The sequence below is a fragment of the Periplaneta americana genome, chromosome 16 (assembly GCF_040183065.1).
Source record: "Periplaneta americana isolate PAMFEO1 chromosome 16, P.americana_PAMFEO1_priV1, whole genome shotgun sequence".
Taxonomy (NCBI): Eukaryota; Metazoa; Arthropoda; class Insecta; order Blattodea; family Blattidae; genus Periplaneta; species Periplaneta americana.
The window spans coordinates 76,034,273-76,054,043 of record NC_091132.1 but is presented as its reverse complement, the minus strand read 5'-3'; the positions used below and the strand labels follow the sequence as shown (position 1 = coordinate 76,054,043).

Here is a 19,771-nt window from a genome sequence, read left to right as displayed (position 1 = left end):
CTATCATTCATTCTAGCAAATCACATCTAGTGATTCCCTTATATGTGTAATAATTTTAGAAATTTAATTCATGTTGCAAAATTCCCAGACTTAAAAATTTTCATTAACTACACGTTACCTGAACAGTAAGTTTCCGTTAGGAATTAAAGGATAACGCAAAATCAGTAATACAGTTACAGTGCTTGGCGTAGAAATTCGTCCTCGCGTACTGCACACAGCTGTGCCAACGTAAAACGCAGCTTGCACTGGGAACTGCTACCATATCCTTATTGACTTTATACTGTTTGATCAATTGGGTACAGGGAAATAATGAAGCATATAAGGGAACTAATGTGCTTCGATGATAGCATTGCGAGAGATTAGTTGTCACCGAAGTAATTTATAAAGTGCACCGAAATGTTATTGCTGTCAGCCTTCTCTATCTCTATTCTGGTAAGATGAGCTCCGTCACATTTAAAATTCACAGTTCTTAGGATATCAATAACACAGTCTTGAGAGTGACTATACTATTTTGGAAATAGAGACTAAAAATTTGTAACTTTGTATTTAACGTGACGCAGTACACACAGGTCTGTGTCTTTGTATATATTAGTCATATTTGTGATAAATTTTCTGCAGTAGTAGTAGTAATAAATGAGGAGTATTAAAGAGTTAATTGACTCTCACACGTCAGACTCAAGAGTTATTGTGCTATCCCATTAATCTTCCACAGAGATTTTTAATAATCTCCAGGACTTTCACTCCTATGTAAGGATCTTCCGTATTGTGCGAGAGAGCGCTCCAAATATCTGGAGTCTCCCCAGCGAATAGGGATTACAAAGAATGGACACTGAGCGGATTTTCCTGTGTTTTGTGTCTCTGTGCGCCGGCGTTTAGTTCCACTTTCAAGCGCTAGAGGTTAGTGTAATCGAGCACACGCTAAGATAATAACTGAGAATAGAGTTGAGACACGGCACTGCCTGCTGGATCACACCCTACGCAGCTATAGGATGCGACCCAGCAGGCAGTGAGACACAGGATCCAAACATCGCCTACCTTATTGCATAATCCAGTAACTACAGTTAATGACGGATTTATTATTTCATTGATCCAATTTATTTTATTTGAGTACATAATGTGCCTAGATGTATTAATTGTATGAGTTATATTTCCGCTGTGTCGACTGCTAGCTGGTGTGATGCCAGTGCCAACACCAGGGAGAAAGCAGAACCTCACGCTCAAACTGGTTTGAAGGTCATTGAAATCAGTCCTGGTACATCAAAGGAGTCCACACCTGTGGAGTAACGGTTAGCGCGTCTGGCCGCGAAACCAGGTGCCCCGGGTTCGACTCCCGGTCGGGGCAAGTTACCTAGTTGAGGTTTTTTTCCTGGGTTTTCCCTCAACCCAATATGAGCAAATGCTGGGTAACTTTAGGTGTTGGACCTCGGACTCATTTCACCGGCATTATCACCTTCATCTCATTCAGACGCTAAATAACCTAAGTTGTCGATAAAGCGTCGTAAAATAACCTACTAAAATAAAAAATACATCAAAGGTACCGACGCGAAGTGTCCATACTGTATAATTATCTATATGTTGGTCTCCTTTCCAGAGCCTCACACTCGAGCAGTAGATTATGTGTCTTGCAGTTTCAGTATGCTGCCCACATAGTCTATAAATGGGGTCTTCACGAAAGAGTCCCACAGTTTGTAGATGTTTCCTGAAATATCCATGTCCAGTGATGGATGTGACCGCTCTTTTCAGTTCCTTCCTATTTAAACGTATGAGAGATCTAGTTAGAGCTGACTGGGACTCTTGATCAAATCTTTGCCAAGAGATCAACAAGGATAAGCTAACCATTTCCTTTCTGGCCCATGTCCTTACTGCGGTTGTTACTCTTGATTTGCTGATTCCGCAGATTGTTTCTGGCCCAGTATAGGGGCTATTTCCACCTTTCTTGGCCAGTTCGTCAGCTTCTTCAATCTCTTCAATACCCTAATGACCCATCGTAATTCTACGAAGTTATTCCGTGACAGTACCAATAGACCTATATTAAATTTTCTGAATATGTACGGCTGTACTAACCTTTTTCCAGGCACACAGCTGTTGTAAGCTTGCCTAAATGTTAAGGTTTATTAAACCAATTTCTGCAAGTCATAATTACAGTGTTGTTACTTTCATTACACTGTTCACTACATGATAAATAAACAAAAATACTCTACAGATAGATATCTGACTGCTATATTAAATAAGGTTAAACAATATTAAGTAATGCGTACAATTTTCAAAAAGTGTGTAAAAGATGAACTTAATTTATACATAGGCCTATAAATTATTGCAAAGTAAACAGAATTTAGACTTTACAGATGTTTTATTTTGTAAACGAACGATTTTGCACTATGGTAGAATTATTAGTGTTCCCAATTAAATACTCGTCTAGCGAATTTGCATTCGACGCCCGGAAATTAAATGGAGATTTTTGTTGCCGTACGTATATGAAACTCTGAAACAGCTATCTTAAACTTAGCTTAACATGCACAGAAAAATAAATCTTGCTGTATTTTCTTGTGTTGTCTTAAGCAGAGGTTCTGTCCTATGCTGATCACAGGGAGTACCGCTCTTTTTGAGTTTCTAATATTGTTAAATATCCTTACAAGATGAAAACGGCCCTGAAGGCTCAGTTCTTTATGATAAATTATTATTATTTCTTTATTTCAGCTGCAGCTACATGCAACGAGCTCAGAGTCTGTACTTGACAGGTAATTCAGTTTATTTCTATAGACATGTTTTACAAACCAGCTGCAGTTGACATATTTGCAGTGATATGCACATTTCATATTACAATATATTTAAAATATATCAAGAGAAAAGCTGACTGAATTACTTGACCGACGATAGATAGACCGACCGGTTCATGCACTCAGAAATAAATGATAAAGACATTTCATATAATTGAAGCGTTGGATCGAATAACGGTCTACGTTACAATCTGCTAACTGTGCAGGAGGAATAAAAATGTTACATCGTAGACCGTTGCTCCAACCAAGAAATTCATGGTTATAACACGTGTAGAAGCGTCTCTGGTACAGATATTGAAAAACAATTTTTGTGACAGCTGCGTAAGATTATATAGAGTATTATTCCATTAAAAAATCGATTTTGAAAAATTGTAACATAGACCGTTATTTGGCCCAACGCTTCAATTGTATTTTTTTAAGTTAATTACGTCGAGATAACCCAAATTACAAAACATTAACGCTTCGAAGTTCATTAACTGAAATTCGTAACTTTATCTATACAGCTTCCTATTCAAGATAACAATTCACGTCCGTAATGGGGATACATTTGTGTAGATATTGCATTGTTTTATTTTTCCATGTTGTGATATAGCCTACTCTAAAATAGTTATTCTGATCTTATCTCATTGTACATACAAATTTTCTCATATCAATAACAAACTCGTTAGCAGCACTATAATTTCTTGTCTTTGAAGTTCAAGATTCTACTCTCAAAGATAGCAATTTTGACTGAGACTTGTAGGCCTATAAAATAATTAAATCCCCATGCAAAATATTCCTATCATACTTTTTATTAGGGATTTCACCAAAGCACCACAATTCGATTCCAGGTAGCAATGCAGCAGAGAGAATACTGCAGAATGTCAATATGATGATAGTTTATTGAAAGTAGACTACTATGAGAAAGTAAACCACAACACCGATTTTTTCACAAGAAATTTCACCCATTTCACTAGGATTTTAACTTTAACTTCAGAGTTGAAAGTAAACATTCCAGCTTAGGCTAACGGGACATATGATTTAAACCAATCATAATACCTTCTCTACTTTGAAAGTGTATGATATGATATGATATGATATGATATGATATGATATGATATGATATGATATGATATGATATGATATGATATGATATGATATGATATGATATGATATGACATGACATGACATGACATGACATGACATGACATGATATGATATGATATGATATGATATGATATGATATGATATGATATGATATGATATGATATGATATGATATGATATGATATGATATGATATGATATATGATATGATATGGTATGGTATGGTATGGTATGATATGATATGATATGATATGATATGATATGATATGATATGATATGATATGATATGATATGATATGATATATTTATTCATCCACCATATATCTGTAAGACAGACCTGTCACAATTCTATACTACCCCACATCTACCTTACTTCACAATTTTATTCACCTATATCGAATTTACCTTAAAAAAACTAGTTCAGTATATTTTTTTTAAACATAACACATTCAATTAGCTGCTATCAAAACACAGTCCCTCTCCTAAACTTATCTATATTACCACACGCTATTCTGTAAGCAGGATAAAAACAAACACACACGCTACAAGATCAATTTAATACCCCATTAATTATAACTTTCTCTTCCCATTTCAGCTTCACTATCATTAAAAATTTGCCTAATTTTTTCAACTCTCTTATATTAGTTGTACTGCATATTTTCTTATATGCTGCAATATCTATTCATACACAAAAAAAATTTTATCTAACCACTTTTTCCTTGTATTGTCTGTTTCTTGACATTCTAATACTATATGGAACGCGTCTTTTCCCATGCCGCAAAGGGGCAGATATCCTTCTCTACGGTAGGTACCCCTCCGGTTTTTGAATTTCCATATTCCTAGCCTCCACCAAGCCAATCCTCACTTCCCTATTATTTATTCTTACATATTCTTCTTGTTTCCATGACGTTTTAATGTCCTTAAAGTTACTTAATGTTCTTAGTCCCTTGATATTTTACTTGGCGTATATCATTTAATTGAATAAATCAATTAACAAAACTCCAAACAGATCATAATTATTTTCATTCACAAATATACTGACATCATATCATTTCTCCGAGTAAAATAATATATATATATATATATATATATATATATATATAAATATATATATATATGTAGTTCTTGAATAAAAATAACATCAAATTTGATATCAATAGAAGCTGCACGGAGGCCGGAGTGGTACCCCACCCAGACGACTGCACCCAGTTTCTCATCTGCGCAGAAGACAACGGTACATTTTACTTGGCAGAGACTGTTCCGTGTCCAGAGGGCTACAGCTTCGCCAAGGAAGACAAAACATGCGTCCGAAGCAAACAAGTAATTTAAAATGATAGATGAAACCCAAAAAGCTGTCTTTTTTCGTCTTTATCTCAAATATATGTATATTTGATATTTATTTATATTAAATTAAGTGTATAAAACATAAAAAACAGGAATATTCGTATGAGCAAAGCTCGTGTTAGTTTTACAATACATTTATAATATCTGGCGGGGGGAGGGGTCGATATCAAGACTGGGACGATTCTATATATACCCAGTGCTGTAGTTGGAAACAAATTTTAGGGGGTACTGTTGATACTTGTTCGTCATTCAGTCGCCTCTGCAGACCTCCTTCCAAATCGCAGCCACAATTGAATCGGTTATTGTTGAAAGGAACTAAGTCCATTTTTTTAAGTTTTGAGATAATATGTTGGTTTAATCTTCGATAGATTATCCACAAAACAGTTCTTTTCGATTATCTCAAAATTTTAAAAAGTGGACTTAGTTTCTTTCAACAATAACCGATTCAATTGCATATAAGGCAAGAAATTAAATGTTGACACTGGTGACCCAACACTTTTTAGGAACAAAAGCCTAGGAACTCTTTTACTGGAAGAGTAGGTATTTATTTTCTTAATGCTGATATCGTTATTACAGTAATTCTCATTCACATTCTTTAGTTGAAATTGAAATAGAATCTATAATCTGTAACTGGACTCAAGATTCATGAACAAACGAAAAGTAACAATATTTCCCTCCTCTAGCAAACTGCTAGCATTACGTTTGAACGAGTGTTAAAATTAATGAATCAGTGCAGCAGAATTCTTGAGACGCCACATCATTAAATTAGTGTTATGCGAAGGCATCTACGCAATTTTTGAAATTAGCGAATGAGTGTAGCAGATTTCTTGAGGAGCCATGCCATAAAGTTAGTGTTAATTACTTATAGAAATACCACAGTGGTATGCAAGCTCGAAATTAACAAATCACAACTACTCCTGAAGTGCCAGACCATGGTTTTCGATAAAACAACGAATGGACAAGCGTCTAAGCAAAATATATGAGATGTCAGCCGCTACTTTCATGCCAGATATCAAAATCGAATTGTTTTTAAAATAGCTGACATCCTCTATTTCAAAGTTTATTAAAGACTATTTAAACATAATTCATATATTTTCGAGTCTATATTTTTTTTCCGGTACGGTAACAGCGAGTTCTTATTTTAGACGGTACAGCGTACCGGCCCATACTGGCCCAAGTACAGCACTGAACATACCATATAGTAGGCTAAGTAGGCCAAATAACTTCTACTGTATACTTTCTGTTCTTTTGTTCTTCTTCTATTTAGCACATCATAAACACGCAATTACCAAATATTGGTGTCATTACATGATATGCTTCCACATCAGACATATTACAAAAAATTAAATAACCACTATGCAACTAAATATTTGTAATACAAGGTCGAAGGTAATGTCACTCTGGAGTGAATCCTTAACAAAAAAGTAACAGAATTTTCCTTGGGCATTTTGTATTATTTCTTTTCATTTAGTAGAAAATCGACTTACTTTTTTTTTTAAAAAATACAGAATCGCAGTAAATTCAGTAGCACTTGTAACCATTTTCCGCAGCACTAAGGGTAATAGGTGTAAAGAAACATTGGTGGCGTTCAGCCGGGACAGCACTAATTCAGCTATTCATTTTCGCTGAGTTACAGCAGTGTGAGTTGCTGAACGACCAGATTGCAAAATGTCCGCTGTGTTTACAAAGAAACTCGACATTATTCCCTCTACTCTGGAATATAAGACACCATTGGTTGGTGTCTGCCCTCTTCACTTTCGCTGGCTTGCAGCGAAAAGAATTTTGCTACCAAAAATGGAGGCCGCTATTTCAGCGCTGTCGGTCAGCAAGGTGTTCAATGCTATCGCTATTTCAACGCTACCTCAGCGCTGTCCCGGCTGAACGCAGCCACTGCTTACTGCACGCTGCCTCCAGTAAAACGCTTTAAGTTACAAGTAGTAAAATATACGTTCTGCGGAACTCAGGCCTTACGAGTGAAGCACGCTTCTACATTCGGTAACAGCGTTGCGATACATCTATTACTTGAAGTGATTTAATAATTAAAGTAGGTATTAAAATACTGTTAAACTTTAGACGTAACAGAAATATTATGTAAAATATTTGTTGAGACTGAGAAATCTAATGTAAAAAGTTTGTAAAATACCTATTTCTAATGTATTTAAAATGTAATGGGATCAAAACTTGTCATGTAAAATAATATTTTTTTTATGTCGCAGCACCAAGCACAGGGATTATATTGAAGGTGGAGTAGGAGGACTATGCCTTATGTCGATGTAGATTTTGTCACTCTGACAGTGAAAAATTAAAGAAGGAAAAACGATTATCGGTTTAAAAAATATATTGAAATCTAAATATGTAACTTTAAAAAAAGTTTAAGGTGGAGCGTTCAAACTCGGTAACCCCCCCCCTCGCGTACGCCCCTGTATCCAACGATACTTCTTATAAATCTCATTTCAGCCGTTTCTGCCATAATTTCTTCCTTTTTTTGTTAAAGTTCAGAATCCAGAACCACACAATAACATCGGAAATTATTGTTATCTACTTACTTACAAATGTCTTTTAAGGAACCAGCAGGTTCATTGCCGCCCTCACACAAGCCCGCCATCGGTCCCTATGCTGTTCAAGATTAATCCAGTCTCTATCATCATTTCCCACCTCCCTCAAATCCATTTTAATATTATCCTCCCATCTACGTCTCGGCCTCCCTAAAGGTATTGTATGGATTCGTAACAAGCTCTTTTTTACGGTGATGAGTTGTTAGCCCTTCGCCCAATCCCCAAGCTGGAGGACCACCCCTTATCGGCTGTCCACGACTGCTTATTCAATATATTCGCAGCTACCCTCCATATCTGGAGGCCCTAGAACTTACAGACACATACATAAAATATTCAGAAAAGAAATAAATTATAACCATTAAGGAAATAGAAAAATAAGTGGCATATATTTTCGGGTATATTTTTGTACTTTATTATAAAGGGTGTCCCAACAAGAACGCCGGATTTCATAATGTGAATAAATGCAACAAAAACAGATAGCAGTGCCGCCAACTCAATAACAAGACATTGTTGAGACATTGCGCTTTTGTCTTGTTGATTTGGCGACGCTGTTGTCTGTTTTATTACATTTATTCATATTATTAAATCCGGCGTTCTTGTTGGGATACCCTATGTATAGCTCTACCATTTTGCATTCCTCAAGATAGTTAATAAATAGTTATATATTAAGCCTCGACTGATGGCGCTAGTTGCCTTTGATGTTGGATAGGAATTCAAAGACACTTAATTGTTACATTGTGTCATATATATCTGAAAGGTAGGAAGTTAGAGTAGGCCCCCTAACAATCAGGCAAATGAGAATTTTATAACTTGGAGGAAGAAAGATACTGATGATAACGTCTATGTCAAAAATTTGGTAAACCCTGCATAATAGTTATTTATGCCACCAGCATAGCTAAGACGGTAGTGCGTTTGTATGCTAATCCGAGCTGCATACGAGTGTGGATGCTTGCAATGATTAACTGGTTGAATTCTTCGAGATCTGTTCAATATAATTGTAAAGCGAATGTCAGGTAATTCATGGCTAGTCCTGTAACTCATCTCTCGAAATAAGGCCTACATCTCGTTGGTTTATATGGAGTTGCTAAACAACCGATTTAAAAATACAGGCTAGATATTTATTTTAATTCCTGCTTGGTACATGCAATAAGAATGTTTGTGTCATTTAATGACACCAATCTTTACACTAGGCCTACATGATTTCTTGTGAGTTAACTATTTGAGATATGAAATGAAGGTTTTCTGCAAACAAAAAACGCAATAATTTGAACCATGCAATAAAAACTCATTATCTTCTTCAAACAAACTATAGAAACATCCTTGGAATTTTGCTAGAAACTGTCTCATCTTCAAACAGACAGCTTACCTAGAGTAAATCTTCGAAAGACTGCACGACCTTGTTTAATACAAAACATGACGCCTGCGTTTCCAGAATTACGTATTCTCGACCACACGTGTAAAATTACATTCGTTCTCGTTAGAAGATTTAGTTGTTACCGTGCTTGTTTCTGAATCCAAATATCTCGGGATCAAACCAATTTGGGATTCGGCAAAGGAATAATTATTTCTCGGACGAAAAATTTTAAGCGTGACTTTCACCATAAACGAAATAAAGCTGAGAGATCTATGTTATATTACGCCAACAGCATAATGGATACCTAACTATATTCAATGAGTAATGTCACAATTGAAATTTTCAACGACCTTTGTTATCTTTCCCATTCCATTTAAATATCCTGAGCACGAAGTTGGATGTTATACAGAGTGTAAATGATATAAGCACAGTCTAGTATATACAGTCACGAAGCTTGAATTGTGAGAGTACTAGAAACAATAGATTGTGCAGGTACTATTTCGCATTGTCTGTGATGAGGCGATAGTAGCTATCCTAGTGATCAGCAACTATCTATGGATGCATATTTACTACGTATTGAGCTTCGTGACTGTATATACTAGACTGTTATATAACTGTGCAGATTGAAGGATCAATAAAATACATTAAAATAAATAAAAGAAAACCTATTACGCGTTTTGTAATTACGTGTATGGTTAATTAGAAAATTAGGATAAAATTCTGCGTAGTTTGGCAACAGCGCGTCGCAACTTCACCTATGATTACACACACGGACTCAGATCTGAATAGCAGCATTCTGTCTCTTAGTCACTACAGTAGGGTTGTCAGACTTCCTAATGACAGGAAATAACGATACGTGTTCATCTTTATTTAATTTGCAAGAAAACCGTCCATTTTATTTTAAAACTGCAAAGTGATTAATCATTTCACATCTACTACTACATCTATGGCCTAACAGCCCAATGTTGAGCCATAGCCTCCTCTAGCTACTTCCTCCATTTTTCCCTATCCATCGCCATCCTTTTCCATGTCGCGCTTCCGACGAAGAGTCTGGAGTCAGTCGTAACCGCATCAATCCACCTATCTTTAGATCTTCCAACAGGTCTCCTCCCATAAACATTTCACATCAGTTTCTCTAATTAAAAGAGTAAAAATTAGAGCCGTACGGATAATACTTATCGAGTAAAACAATGTTAATATTGACCACTCTGTGGTGAAAGGGTCAGCATGCTGGTCTTTTACGCAGGGGACCCGGGTTCGATTCCCGGTCGGGTTGAATTTCCTGGTTGAGGTTTTTCAGGGTTTTCCCTCAACCGTAAGCCAAATGCCAGGAAATTCGGGCCATAACATCCCTGAATATCACCGGCCTCATTCATCACCGAAATCATATTCACAAGAAATCAGTACTACATATACAGTCGCCATCTAGTTCACAACAATAGAACTAGTCTCAACAATAGTATACAGGCCTTCGGATTTCATCTAAAAGATTAACTCGCGATATGACCAAAGATGTTAAAGCGAATATAAATAACAGCGAAAAAAAAAATGTTAATATTCAGGAGGATTTTTTTTTCTGAGAAAATATTCATTTGGGACTAATATGATATTAGAACTTTTGTTATATTCTAACTAAAAAATAAGCTATTAAAATTTGCACAGTTATAAATGTTTTTCACTCTGTATGTAGCCCTAATTAGTTTCCATAAAATTACATGACATAGGTAGGTATAGGATGTACATTGTAATCATTCCTACTGGTATATTTTAACATAAATCGGCATTTAAAAGAGATATGGATATTAAATTATATTATTAATATACAGTTTTGCTCTTCAACTCGCATTTACAAATGTGTTTCCAGTCACGTAACAACTTTTGGCGACGAAATAAGAGGACCACAACCAAAAGAAAATAATACTAAAATTAACTTTACAGGGAGTTATTCCCGAAAGCTTAATTTGCAAGAGGAGTACAGTCGGCTGCCCACATTTGAGACGCAGGTTCAGGTCCCTCGTAGACAAAGATAATGTTACGTCAGCTTCATATGGGACACATTTCTTTTCTTCCTACCAAAACCACAGCTTCCATTACACTTTGTAATGACTATAATAGTATCGATAGTTCTGATTGATAACAGGGTTTGGAATTAAACTGGTTACATCAGCTGCTAGTCTATGCGGATGACTTGAATGTTACGAGAAAATCCACAAACGATTAGGGAAAACACGAGAATTTTACTTGAAGCAAGTAAAGAGATAAGTTTGGAAGTAAATCCCGAAAAGACGAAGTATATGATTATGTCTCGTGACGAGAATATTGTACGAAATGGAAATATAAAAATTGGAAATTTATCCTTTGAACATGTGGAAAAATTCAAATACCTGGGAGCAACAGTAACAAATATAAATGATACTCGGGAGGAAATTAAACACAGAATAAATATGGGAAATGCCTCTTATTATTTGGTTGAGAAACTTTTATCATCTAGTCTGCTGTCAGAAAATGTGAAAGTTAAAATTTATAAAACAGTTATATTACCGGTTGTTCTTTTGGTTGTGAAACTTGGACTCTCACTTTGAGAGAGGAACATAGGTTAAGGGTATTTGAGAATAAGGTGCTTAGGAAAATATTTGGGGCTAAAAGGGATGAAGTTACAGGAGAATGGAGAAAGTTACACAACACAGAATTGCACGCATTGTATTCTTCACCTGACGTAATTAGGAACATTAAATCCAGACGTTTTAGATGGGCAGGACATGTAGCACGTATGGGCGAATCCAGAAATGCATATAGAGTGTTAGTTGGGAGGCCGGAGGGAAAAATACCTTTGGGGAGGCCGAGGCGTAGATGGGAAGATAATATTAAAATGGATTTGAGGGAGATGGGATATGATGATAGAGACTGGATTGATCTTGCTCAGGATAGGGACCTATGGCGGGCTCATGTGAGGGCGGCAATGAACCTTCGGGTTCCTTAAAAGCCAGTAAGTAAGTAAGTATTAGTAATATACAGAGTGGAAGTGAAATAACCTTGTAGCACAGTCTAGTATATACAATCGCGAAGCTCAATACGTAGTAAATATGCAAACATTAGATAGCTGCTCACCACTAGGATCGCTAATATCGCCTCATTACAGGCAATTCAAAATAGTACCGTCGCAGTCTATTGTTTCTAGCACCCTCAAAACTCAAGCTTCGTGACTGTATATAGTAGACTGTGCTTCCAGATTGAAAGGAACGATAGGGTACACTTAAAATTAATATAAAATCTATATTACGTTTTGTGACTAAATTCATGGTTAATAATTAGAAAATTAAGTTTCAGTTTCAGCAGTCAGGCAACACCACCCCCTAACACACCCTGCTCGTGATACAGATGTGCAGTGGCTTGAAATTAGAGATTTTTAAAATTAAATTTACACGAAAACCATTCACACTATTGAAATACGCCAGAGGGATAAATTAATTTTATTATATTTCCTATCGATATGGACAAAAATACGATCCTACTGGCAATAGTTACTGAATAATAGGTTGTTAAACATTTGGGTGGGAAACATTTTTTTTCTGAAAAAGCTATGAACTGACCGCCAAAATAATATTATAGTTTTTGTTATACACAACATGAACTATTCGCTCTGAAAATCTGCAAAGCTATTTCACTCCACCTTATACACTGTATATTTAAACTCACTTTTCTTTTAATCTTCAAGACATTGATTCAGAGATTCAGTCTGGTAGACTATAACAGATCTCATGTTTGCAAGGGAGTATGTCTCTCTACTTCTTCTTTGGTATACTCGTACCCTTCCTGGTGTGCTGTAATCTCGGGCTTCCAAAAATTTTAAATAGCAGCGAAATGTAGAAATAAGTGTGTACATAATTTCTCTTTAACAAATGTTTTTCTCATCGATAGTAAGTAAACTGACAGGTTCTTCATAGGCTCTCCAATTTCTAAAATTATCATACAGCACACAATAATAATTATAAAATGGAGAAGAAAGTAGTACCACAGTCTAGTATATACAGTCACGAAGCTCAATACGTAGTAAATATGCATCCATAGATAGTTGCTAACCACTAGGATCGCTACTATCTCCTCATTGCAGACAATGCGAAATAGTACCTGCACAGTCTTTTGTTCCTAGTACCCTCAAAACTAAAGCTTCGTGACTGTATATACTAGACTGTGGTAATACGGCACTTAATTATATTCACTCCACTAGTCGTAAAATTTATGTTGAATCCTTACAAGAGAAGGGAGTAATTGCGGAGGCAAACAATCCGTTAAAGTTTACAGCTTGGTGGCAGTATTCGACATCTATGGAATACGCAATATTCAGTGCATACATTTTATCTGCGTGTGTGCAGCTGCTTTATGCACTACGGCGTCAACTCCACATCCACGAGAGTGGAAAGATAAAATATATGCATTATACTACACTTTTTGAAGAAACTTGTTAACAAAAATTGATGACAGTGTTAGTGTGACCCACCGCCCCGCTGTTCTCACTCTGCAGTGCAAGCCGCTGCCTGTGCGCACAGCGCGCGCCACGACGCCCACCGGACAGTGCAAGATGTCTGGACCCTACTGCGAGGACTGCAACCACATGGTAGTGTGCTCGAGGATGGAAGGAAAGGGCCTCGTCGCTGTGGCCAACGTGACCTGTTCCGATATCGACGGAGACATGAGCTGCAGCAAGGCCTCCTGCAATACAGACCCTCAGGTCTGCGAGGGTTCCGACAAGCAAGGAAGTTTTCTCTGTCTGACGCCCGGGTTCTTCCCAGATCCCAGCGACTGCAAGCGCTTCCATATGTGCGACAAGAACTTAATCCACTATTCGAGTGAGTATTACTTGTCTTGTGTATAGACTACAATACGATTATATAGTCCTGGCAGTCGCCGGATATGTGCGCCTGGATCAGGCGAGTCCGTTTAGTTATGCCAAGGGGTGTTTGGGTTAGTCACTCGCTTGCCTTCGCAGCAGTCCTACAGACCTACAGAATATTATCTCTAATATTGACAATTAATATTGTCAATATTACAGATATTATTCTGTAGGACAAATTAATAAAAAAAATATTTTAATAGGCCCATAGCTAGCAGTGCATATTTCTGTACAGATTACTGTGCACATAACTGCGGAATCCCGGCCAAGTCACTCAGCTGAGTGCACCTCTTGCATAATGGCAGTTGACTTGAACATAAAACGTCAACATATATGCCTAATTTGGAGTCAAGCCAAAAGGGAAACATTCAAGGAGGAGGGTTCGGTCCGGTGCTGTGGATTGAATTCGGTGTAGCTCAGTGGTCAGAGCGCTTAGTACGTAGAACCAAAGACCTGGGTTCGATCCCCGGCGCCGGAGCGAATTTTTCTCCTCAAATATTAATTGTCAACATTACATATATTATTTTGTAGGACAAATTAATAAAAAAATATATCTTTAATATTCTTAATTGAGGTTTCTTTTATACTACTGTAGTGTGGGAAAATATGTTTTGAAGTAGAAAATCAATCAGTGATAAAATTTCTTTCTTGAAGAGATAAGTGAGTAGTTGCAGTGTATGAAATCGTCGAAATAGATTCTACTTTATGTTGAAAAAAAAACATGTTAATAGAATGAGTCAACAACATTTTATCACTAAGTTTATGTCTGACTGCTCGCGGTCCGTCAAGTAGCGCGTACATAAACATTATTTACCTTCGTGCTTTAAAAGCGAACATTTATTGTTTTGATTGGTTTCATTTACTTAAAGGGACAGACTAAAATGGTTAGTCAGTTGTCCCCAGTTTTTTTCAGTTGGATTTTTGTAACAGAAATTGGGTCCCACTTAACGTAAAGGAACGACTGTGTCACCGCCTTTTCACATAATATGAAAAAGACAAGTGTAAGAAATGTGTTGATTACGTTAAAAATAACAAAGAACAATATTTTTCTAGTGCTAATGCAATAGACAGTGAAACTGACAAAATAATTTCGTTAGGAGAATGTTTAACTGATAGCAGTGATGCATCAGATGAATTGTCAATCAGTAGCGACAGTGGTTCAGATTAATGGAGGAAAACTCCGACTCCGCCTACAGCGCAGCGGTAAGGTTTAGTAACCTCCTACAGCGGAGTTTTGGCAGTTGTTAACTTATATCACCTTCTATTACCGAAGTTAAAAAATAATGAGAGCTCTACTTCCTTATTTCATTTTTATGTCAATGGCGTGCATATGAGCACACTACAGTACTTTTATAATAAATCCACATTGCCCATCACTAACCTGACGAAAACTTGCTGTGAGAACGAAATTTACTACTGTTTAAAGCCTAATTGAACTGACTGAATGGACTATACAGGACCAAATAGGATTAAATTAGACTGGACTGGCTGGCCAACTGACCGATCAACAATACTACGATTAGACCAGATCAGACCATATAGGCTACTGCTTAATTTCATTAAAATAAGACTATTATTAAAATTGCACTTTTTCAATTCAGATTCCTTTCAGTTATAAGCCCTTTTCTCTGTGATAGTTTTGTAAAAATATAGGCTTCCTTTCCCCTTTTTGTTCCCTTTATCAGCCAATGAATTTATCATAGCCTTTTTATTGTGAATTTTATTTAATTTTCGTATTTCTTTTCTTTTTTATTATTATTTTATTACATTCCATTTTGTTATATTCTTCCTAGCGTTTCCCATATTAACCATTTGTTCTAAAAGAGTTGCTTTTACTATATTCCAATGTATTTTACTTTCTTTTTTTCTATTATGGTATTATTTTCATGTTGTTTAGTGTCGATTTTATTATGCTATTATTATTATTTTTTGTAATATGTCAATATTCAGATTTTTAACTTTTTCTTAAATTTTAACTACTTGTATACTTTGTGACCTGTAGAGTGTAAGAGAAAGCCCTATGGCCTTAACTCTGCCAGTATAAATAAAGAATTATTATTATTATTATTATTATTATTATTATTATTATTATTATTATTATTATTATTATTAAAACAGTTATATTACCGATTGTTCTTTATGGTTGTGAAACTTGGATTCTCACTTTGAGAGAGGAACATAGGTTAAGGGTGTTTGAGAGTAAGGTGCTTAGGAAAATATTTGGGGCTAAGAGGGATGAAGTTTCAGGAGAATGGAGAAAGTTACACAACGCAGAACTGCACGCATTGTATTCTTCACCTGACATAATTAGGAACATTAAATCCAGACGTTTGAGATGGGCAGGGCATGTAGCACGTATGGACGAATCCAGAAATGCATATAGGGTGTTAGTTGGGAGGCCGGAGGGAAAAAGACCTTTGGGGAGGCCGAGACGTAGATGGGAAAATATTAAAATGAATTTGAGGGAGGCGGGATATGATGATAGAGAATGGATTAATCTTGCTCAGGATAGGGACCGATGTCGGGTTTATGTGAGGGCGGCAATGAACCTCCGGGTTCCTTAAAAGCCAGTAAGTAAGTAAGTATTATTATTATTATCACTTGTATTTAACGTTTTTTAATCATTTTAATTACAGTGGACTGTGATGAACAATACAATGTCAAAACTGAATCGTGTACTGCTGTGGATCCAGATCAGAAAGACAAAACGCAGGCTGCGGGTACGCAAGAAAAGACTCCAACATGCACGCCCCTCGCAAACCCCTGCACTGCAACCAACAACGCGCCGTTATCTTTACCGGGAAGATCAAACTATTATGTGATCTGCCTTCCCAAGAAACCCAAGAATGGCAAGATGTACTATGTAATAACCGTTCTGAAGTGTCCCGACCCTCTAACGTTCAACGACAAAACACAATCGTGCGAGTTCAGTTGTACCGAAAAACGAGGCCGCTTTCTAGACCCAGACAATAATTGTAATTCCTACATAGAATGTGTGGCCGGAACTACCGGTGCTGGAACTAAGAAGACTTGCCCTGAGGGTTATGGCTTCGACCCTGATAGGAAAGCGTGTCTCCCAGAATCAATGGTACCGAATTGTCGGAAGCCCAAACCTACAGAGGAAACTACAACACCAGTTGTGACAACGACCACTCCCACTACTACGTCGACTGTAGGCAGCGTGGGACCGGTAACGCCGCAGCAGCAAGGGCTGCAGTGCACCAGTGAAGGAGCCATGCCGGATTACAGTGACTGCACTAAATACATCATGTGTCTCAAATACGGCGCATATTTCACCATGAAGAGAAGACAGTGTCACTGGTTCACCTATTTCGATCCAAAGGCTGGGTATTGTCGCTTCGGATTTTGTTGAAGGCAGCATTCATATAAGAGGCATTAGTCATCGAAGTAATTTTAATAACGTATTATTATTGTGGTTATTATTACCAATATTATATTACTGAACTTCACTAAGGTGATTGCATAATCAAGAAGTCTCGTTAAGCAGTGTCCAGTTTTGAAATAATACATTTCCCACTTAAGTGAATGCCTCAAGAAGAACCGTATTTCTAAAGCAATATAAATTATTATTATTATTATTATTATTATTATTATTATTATTATTATTATTATTATTATTATTGAACTTCATTACGCTGATTATATAATAAAGAAGCCTCGTTAATTACAGTGTATTTTTTAAACTTTAAATATACTAATATTCTTGCACAAATGCACAAGCTATCACAATATGGAACATATTTCATGACACAATACCTACTTCTGTGAACTTAAAAATACAGCTTCTGTTTAGTTATAAATCTTGAGTTTTTTCTGCAGTTCATTTTTAGCTATTCTGACTAGTGTAATATGTAACTAGTCGACGATGTATGGAATGGAGGGGGAAAGGAACTGGCCACTCTACCCTATTATCTCCTGGCCTAGTTGCCTCATAAGTGGTGCCTTCTTGGTATCACCTGTAGGGTTCAGACCGGTCTTCAGACAGTTGACTAAACAATAAGTCTGTCATAACAACATGTCAGACTGTGGTTTCTTGCATGCATTTATCTTCCCTTATGTTCTAGTCTGTTTCTTAATAGACTTAAGCCCGGTTCAGACGGTGCGTGTTTCTGTGATGGATTCCAAGGTGGCTGCGCGGATGGGTAGCCTGCGTGCTCACTTGCAGGAAGTAATGCGCTCTGGTGGCTCCGTGGATGGCTAGCTTGCTGGATTTCGAGGGTAGGTTCCTTGCTATTTTTCGTGATGGTTTGCAGGCTGGATCCAAAAATTATCATATAATATTACCACTGAAACCATGTCGCCAAGTTCGTTGTTTTCCAACTAAACCTGTTTTTTCTACATTCTTTAGTTTCTAAGAATGAATGAATGAATGAAGCCACTGTGTCCCATGAAGGGCTAGGGCCTCCTACAGAAGGGGAAGCTCGGTTGGTGTGGTTCACATGATGAGCTATTTCACGTGAACAATATTTACATTCACATTCACTATGTGAGATACACTAGAGTTTGTCAAATTTTAGTTCTATATGAGTTTGTTCACTATCTGTCTCCACTCGTTCTGTTGCGGGCGATGGTTGACCAGTTCCCTCACAGCTGCTACTTGAATGTATCTGCCCATCTTCTTCTTGGCCTGCCCTGTGTTCTCCTTCCTATGTACGGGTCTCACATGGTGGTTTCTCGCGCCCATCTGCCTTGTTGCTGCCTTGCTACATGTGATGTTCTCAGAAGCTGTAATTTTCTTCAGTAAACAACAATTAAATATCGGACTTTAGCTGCTTTGCTTTACACAACGCAGAGCTGCACGCATTGTATTCTTCACCTGATATAATTAGGAACATAAAATCCAGACGTTTGAGATGGGCAGGGCATGTTGCACGTATGGGCAAATCCAGAAATGCATATAGATGTTAGTTAGTTAGTTAGTTAGTTAGTTAGTTAGTTAGTTAGTTAGTTAGTTAGTTAGTTAGTTAGTTAGTTAGTTAGTTAGTTAGTTAGTTAGTTAGTTAGTTAGTTAGTTAGTTGGGAGGCCAGAGGGGAAAAGACCTTTGGGGAGGCCGAGACGTACATGGGAAGATAATATTAAAATGGATTTGAGGGAGGTGGGATATGATGGTAGGGACTGGATTAATCTTGCTCAGGATAGGGACCAATGGCGGGCTTATGTGAGGGCGGCAATGAACCTCCGGGTTCCTTAAAAGCCAGTAAGTAAGTAAGTAAGCTGCTTTGCACTTATGACTTAATTACTTTATTACGACATTTACTATTGTTAATGTAGGACTTTAGTTGTTTTCCACTCACGGTTTAGTTTCTTTTTGACCGTGAGTGTTGGCAACAGATGAAATAGCAGATGATTTTCCAATTTGAACTGTGAAAAGAGCCAGCTCCGTGTGAACAACTACCATCACCGTAGGCAACACGGGAGCCAGCAAGTGAGCACGCTGAGCAGTCATCAGCGCAGCCACCTTGGAATCCATCACAGAAACTAGCACCGTCTGAACCAAGCTTTAGGCTATGCGATAGTTCTACATAAAAGTACGTTATTTTTAAACATAGGCTTATATTTCCCACTTAAGTGAACAAAAACGGCTCAAAAGAGGCCTATTTCTGAAACAAGATAGAATTTATTTATTTTTTTTATAATGACGGGTATTTGACTGTTCGTCATTCATCCATATGAAACCAGTTCATACATTCATATTGTTCTGTTCAAGGGCAGCATTCTCCTATCTTTCCTATTTCCGTTATGAC

At 37.0% G+C, this 19,771-nt stretch overlaps 1 protein-coding gene across 1 annotated transcript; it reads left to right on the top strand.

Annotated features, from left to right (window-relative positions):
- The first annotated feature begins 352 nt into the window (after positions 1-352).
- LOC138716482 (uncharacterized) lies at positions 353-17,574 on the top strand. The gene is made up of 5 exons (XM_069849616.1): positions 353-432; positions 2,698-2,738; positions 5,022-5,181; positions 13,637-13,961; positions 16,642-17,574. Exons 1-5 carry the CDS (start codon positions 397-399, stop codon positions 17,376-17,378), a joined length of 1,299 nt encoding a protein of 432 aa, XP_069705717.1. The 5' UTR covers positions 353-396; the 3' UTR covers positions 17,379-17,574.
- The last annotated feature ends 2,197 nt before the right edge of the window (positions 17,575-19,771 follow it).

Excerpts from the sequence above, each read along its gene's own strand:
- LOC138716482 (XM_069849616.1), top strand. The coding sequence starts at position 397 with ATGTTATTGCTGTCAGCCTTCTCTATCTCTATTCTG. Across the intron at positions 433-2,697 it reads CCTTCTCTATCTCTATTCTG|CTGCAGCTACATGCAACGAG; the intron begins GTAAGATGAGCT and ends TCTTTATTTCAG. Across the intron at positions 2,739-5,021 it reads TCAGAGTCTGTACTTGACAG|AAGCTGCACGGAGGCCGGAG; the intron begins GTAATTCAGTTT and ends TGATATCAATAG.